Source organism: Hibiscus syriacus, unplaced genomic scaffold (assembly GCF_006381635.1).
Source record: "Hibiscus syriacus cultivar Baekdansim isolate YM2019G1 unplaced genomic scaffold, ASM638163v2 tig00110210_pilon, whole genome shotgun sequence".
NCBI classification, from domain to species: Eukaryota; Viridiplantae; Streptophyta; class Magnoliopsida; order Malvales; family Malvaceae; genus Hibiscus; species Hibiscus syriacus.
The window spans coordinates 63,442-69,849 of NW_024062629.1; the positions used below are offsets into that span (position 1 = coordinate 63,442).

Consider the following 6,408-nt stretch of genomic DNA (forward strand, 5'->3'; position numbering starts at 1 on the left):
GAACAGGAGGTACATGAGTACACTGAGATTATGTACGAATGTTGTCACCACAGCTTGAATAAATTCTCACTAGGGGCACTAAATTCCCATTACGCATGAGGAACATAACGCCCAAAAATTGGTCTTAATCGCTTGTATATTTTCGTGGTGGAAATTAAAAAATTTTGAATCAATATTTAAAGTGTGATCATTTTATTGAATATTTATTAATTTATTTATTATTATTTGTTAGGGAAAATGATTTAATTCGAGAAGAAATCACGCGATTTGCACGTCTTCCAATGAGAATGTTATCACATCTATTTCTCATCTATACAAGAATATTCCCTCCTCGTTATTATCAAGAAGATTATCAATCGAATATAAATTGAATGTCGATAATTGCATAAAATAACATACTATTTAAAGATACGTACATTGCCATTATTTATACTAAAATAATGAATTAATCATTGCCTTTTTAAACAAGACAAAATTGAGTTATTTCAAATTCACTTCCGTTCGAATGTCATATTGAATCGCGCTACTTCAATCAAGCAATTCTTTTCACACCCATTCTACGATAGAGTGTTCTTGAAAGCATTCGAATAAAATATTTAAAGAGAAAATTAACATAGAGTTTAAGAAATATAAAATATTCACAATTGGGCACTTTATAAAATAAAATAAATAAATAAGATCAAACGAAATAGAATAAAAAATAGTAATATTTATATAAATGTACAAGGGTCATGGAATATTAAGTAAATATATACACACATATGTATGAATAACATGATATAACATATACAGTTTTAAGAAAAAACAATTTTATGGTAATAAACAACAAAGACCAAATATTGAGAATAATAATAATACACATACATAAACATACTTATATGGTAAAAATAAAAAGTAGCAGAGACCAAATTATGTGAGGGTTAAATCAAAAGAGAAACAAAACAGTAAGTATGAAATATATAATATACCCATTAAAGCTCACATTTAAAAATGAAAGTAGTGACTAAAATAAATACATAGAAAGGCTAAAGGGTCCTAAAGTAGAAATAAACTGTTTTCTATCATGTAATAGTAATAAGGACTAAAATGAAATATAATTAAAAAAAATAAGCAAACTATAACTAAAACAGTGACCTACATAAAAATAATAAAAATCGGCAGAACAATTCGAAATAAATAAAAATTAATATAAATATTAAATCCATCCATATAATTTACTTTTTTTTTCCAACGGTATGACCTTTTGTATGTACATGAAGAACCAGAGTATTCCTAAGTCAGTACGCTAAATAATGTTTGTTTCTAAGCTTTGTTTTGTCGTCGTATGTCAGTGAAGGTCATCACCATGAAGCCGTATTCGAAGAGGTGAGGAAAGTGGGCGTGAAGATTTGTTGGCCCGACGCCAAAATGTGCCTCGGGTCGTATTTCGCTTTCATTTTATGGAACCTATCCCACTTACTGCCCAAGTGCTCTCTCCACTCCTCTTGTGTTGCGTAATGAGGTAAATACTGCTTCACCTTGATCCCATCATCGTCACAGAATCTCAAAATCTGAAGGTTCTGATTGCTCAGATACTCCAAGCTCTGGCTCTCCTCACCGTTATCCAAGGCCGATCTTAGAAACGCCACCAGGTAAAACACTTCCTCATCCGGCATCACCGCGGAGCTCCGTTCATCCCATCTGCAAACCATATCACATAACAACATATCAGCTAACATTCAAAGTAATTACAGTATAACATAATATCAATTCAGAATTTTTCTTAATTTCAAGACTGGTAAACTATTTTTGTAACACTACATGGATAGTTGCCATCAATGGGACATAAGGAGAAGATCTCCTAACAAGCAGAATCTTCCCACTTGGATGATCATTACCGTAGACTTGTTGGATTGTAGAAAGCAGTCAACAAGAGACCTAAACGTGGTTATCAATCCTAGCTAGCCGCCTATAAACATGCAATCGAGATGGGAGCATCTGCATGTTGCCCCACGTGTTTTTCGTTTCTGATGCACTGCTACGTGTCATCATCTTGTGCCAGGACCACCATAGATCCATTTACTTATGGTACTAGATCCATTTACTTATGGTACTACCTGATAATTTTTTCACCACACCTGTCTTTCTCCATCTTCCTATTCCACATTATTGTACACAAAAGACACCAATGGTAAAATTGGCTCCTTAACTTCGACAAACTTTTTTTGTCTTTAACACAATCTTTTTTCCCTCTTACGCAGGAAACTCCGAAAATAGTGTATTGCCGACAACATTCTGCTTAACATCGTTATTTTAAACATATATGCAGGACTTTATATATACATGGAACACATCAATAAACAATAGCATGCTTAAATGAATTCATTGGCAGCATGCATCACATGTAAAAGTCATGCTAGAAATACAAAAGAGTGAGACCAACATGTCTGATGATGGGCATGCCATGGATGTTAAATATATGCATGTTTCATGCATGGCAATGGTTTTGGGTGAGTAAAAACGACATTAGCAAAATGATGATAACAATGAAGAAATGAAAGCTTACTTGTTTTTGTTCATTGGGTAGATGAGAATAGGCCCACTGGTCCTTTTATTCCCCAAAATGCCCTTGAAGACCCCTCTATTGAAATCATCAATCTTTGATTTGGGGACAAAGAGGTTCAGCCATGGGTGTGGAACCTCCCACAGACCCTTGGACCGGAGCTTCAACTCGGACTTGTGGACCCGATCCAAGAAATCCACATACGGCAAATCGGTAGTGAACACTGATGCGGGTATAAAATTTAGTTTCTTCAACAAAACCTCTACCTCCTGCATTTTAACATTTAAATCAAATTGGTGTCAGGTTATTAGAATATACGCAACAAAAGGAATATATAAATAGTTAAATAAAAATGCTACTACCAAACCAAACCAAACAGTTGCTTTTGTCAGTATAAGTTCGATTCTAATTAATTCTTCTAATCAACTCCGGTAATAGAGATTATTTATATGGGAATAATTTGGTGAGTGGACCATGATTTTGTTTTTTTTTTTCTAATTAAGAAAAGAAATACAATTAATAAAATGATGGTGGAAGGTGATATAGACCTGATCAACAGAAGCTGCAGTAGATTCATAATAGTTCTTGGTGACTTCCAAGCAATACAAAACTCCACCGTTGTTAGATCCAAGGGAGGAGATTTTGACAGGGTTCCGAGGGGAGAAGAACGAAGACCTCCAGTTGTTGATGAGGCCTTCGTCTACAATGACGAAACCTTCAACGTAGTCGAACTTTTGGCTGCCATTCAATGATATCAGATATTCTTGGTCCCTTGTAAATGCAGAAAAATTGGAATACAATACCCTTATCCACCTCATCTACAGTTGCCATTGAAAACTCAAGTTAGAGGCAGAAGAATAAAATTACTACAAATTCTGAAACATTAAATGCTATATGTTTTTACGACGTATGTTTGAAAAGCTACAAAGCATGTTCTTTTATTTGTTTTTGTCTCATCTCATCTAAAACTAGTACTACTACTCCCATGATCCCATCCCACAATCAGAATTCCGCTTGTATTATCATTTAAGTTCAACACAAAACCGCATTTTTTTTAATGTTCATAAAAAAGAGACTAATTAGACTGGCAAATATTTACCCTTTGCGGAGCTGGTTCCAGAGAAATTCTAGCTCGTGTTATAATTCCAAACTGTCCTAAACCGCCAAGAACAGCATGAAACAGCTCTGAGTTTTGTTCTTCTGAACATGTCACAAGCTCACCTTTCCCTGTTTACCACAAGTGCATATATATAGGGATCAAGTACAGTTTCAAATATTAATGTATTAAAATAGCAACCCTCAAGTCTCTACCTAACGCGACAAAACTATCTTAACAGTCAACAATATTATTTGATGACCAAAACACTAATTTTAAGTCTTTAAGTAATACGAAATCAACATGCGAAAGACTTGAAAACCTTCTAAAAGAAGATATTTTGAGCTAGAAAATCGTAATGATTATATATAATATTTAACTTTTTTTGGTGAACATATATAACTTTTTAACAGATGTTTTTCTTTCAAAAACAACTTTTTTTAACAAAAACTTAAATGAATAAAAACAGCATGCAAAGTTAGAAAAAGTATCGAACCTGTAACAACGTCAAGCTCGTGGACATTGCTAATTTGTGGACCATGGTTAAAAGCTTGGCCGCTAATCCCAGCATTTGACAAAGTCCCTCCAACGGAAAGGTGCAAGTAATCGGTCCATGATTTTGGTGCCAATCCATACTCTAAGGTACTCCTCAATACATCTATCCAAAGTTCCCCACCCCACAAGTCCACGTACATGTCTCCTGCCCGAACCCTCGGTCGAGGTCCAATCCCATTCCCACTCATCTGAACCACGACCCCGTTCGGCGTCTGAGCCTGCCCGTTTATCGAATGCCCGTGTCCCCTAGCCGACACCGTGAACCCCTGGTCCGACCAGTAGGCTGCTTTGACCAGGCGAGCCACGTCCAGAGAGGAAGATGGATGGAAGACCGCGAGCGGCTCGACTCGGGTCAGCAACCCAAAGTCTTTAGAAGCATAATCAACGTCGGCGGGGTCAACGCTGAGTTGACCGTCGAAACCCAGGTGGAGGAGCTCTTTGGGTTTGAGGGTCAATCCCACAGTGAGAATCAATCTACAAATAGCAAAAGCTAAAAGAAGTTTAGTTGCCATAGCAAAGAACAATGCTTCTTGGTTCTTCCCAAGCAATGGTTTTCCTTTTTTTCTTTTTTCTCGCTTTGAATATATAGAGAAAGTGGAAAGGGTAAACAAAGGTGGTGATTAAAAAGGGAGTAGAATATGAGAGGAAAACAATGAAAAGAAGGAACAAAATATTTGGTGGCAGCGTTAATGTAAGCTGAGGATAACACTTTAAAAATTTAGTTTCAGCTATCAATACAACATGCTCAGATTCCTCTACTACTTTTCCTTTTCTCTTTTCACGTCGGGGGTTGAGAAAGAAACAGGGAATTTGACGCAAAAATTAAATAAATAAATAAAAATAGTTAGCTTCTGTTGTTGTTGTCGCTTTTTTTGGTATCGAGTATACGAGATACAGGTTCGAAATTTATAGGTCAAATGGGTGGCGTGAGGTGGAAGAAGCTTGTGCCCATTTGGAAAGACACGTGTCTCTCACGTGTGAGGAATGGGAGAGACACGTGTGGGTAAAGAGACTGAAACCCCTTCCATTGGAAGGGAAGGGGTCCAGTTTGGATACGGAGGATCTACGTGGGGTCCCTGGCTGCGGATGGTTCACGTGGGTGCTGCTGCCCTGCCTGCTTACCTTCTTCCCTTTGTTATTTAATTAACTCCATATTATTGGAATTAATTTGGGCCACTAGTAAATAATGTACTTTGGGAAGAAAATTAATTTCGAATAGACCATTCTTGATTTGAAATATTTAAACAAACAGACATCTAAAACATTCATCCAAACCTTAAACTAATTAACCCTGGCAGTTTAATTGAGGTCATCATAAAGATTGATATGCACAAATTTGGAAGAGAGAATGCCTTAAAAATTAAAATTGACGACGAAAGTTACCCTTTTTGTTTTGTTCTTATGCTACAACTTCTTTTGCATGGGGGAAACATGTGGGGATTACAATGTCCCTGAGAATACAATTAAGTCGTTGACGTGAACGTGTTTACCTCGATTGCTATCGTCTTTTTTTATATATATTCTAGTGATAAGTGAGAACTGTAGGAATCGAAAGTCGAGATGAAGGGTTCTTTTCTTTGATGATTCGTTACGATTTCCAATTGGGCGTCCGACGTTTTGGATTTCAACCAATTTTGCCTAGACGTGTTGTTAGGTCAAATCAATGTTTTAAATGTGTGTGGGGAAAACATTATATATTATTTCTACCTATTGGTTGGTTTTGGATTAAGCCAAATTAATCTTTTTAAAATTTCTAAATCATTTTGGACCCTATGTCATTTCCACTTGTCTTCCCACCTTCGTTTCACCCAGCAACATGACTTAAATTTCCAGCTTTCCATTTCTGGCGTTTCTACCGAAAAATCACTTTTAGACTAATAATTATTTATCAAGCATTTTCTTATTTAATATTATCGATTTAATATTTTTTTTATACCGTGGTAATAAAGTGTAAATCGTCAATCGTATTTTCGTAAGGATCTGTCCGAGCTGACGTCACGTAAGGTCAGCCACGCCTTTATTTTCGTAAGGATCTGTCCGAGCTGACGTCACGTAAGGTCAACCACGCCTTTGCTGAACGTGCACGTTGAATTATTGAATACTTAATTATTACTCGAACCTGAAAACTCGACTTTTTAACGATCATCCATGCCTTCGCTGAACGTGCACGTTGAATTATTGGGTATTTCATTATTACCCGATCCTGGAAACTCGA

General features: G+C 36.3%; 1 protein-coding gene across 1 annotated transcript; it reads right to left on the reverse strand.

Annotated features, from left to right (window-relative positions):
* Nucleotides 1-1,245: 1,245 nt before the first annotated feature.
* Nucleotides 1,246-5,051, reverse strand: LOC120113595 (cytokinin dehydrogenase 5-like). The gene is made up of 5 exons (XM_039134694.1): nt 4,135-5,051; nt 3,642-3,769; nt 3,091-3,360; nt 2,546-2,811; nt 1,246-1,680 (listed from the first exon to the last, which is right to left on the reverse strand). The coding sequence occupies exons 1-5, from the start codon at nt 4,703-4,705 to the stop codon at nt 1,341-1,343; spliced, it is 1,575 nt and encodes a 524-aa protein (XP_038990625.1). The 5' UTR covers nt 4,706-5,051; the 3' UTR covers nt 1,246-1,340.
* Between the last annotated feature and the right edge of the window lie 1,357 nt (nt 5,052-6,408).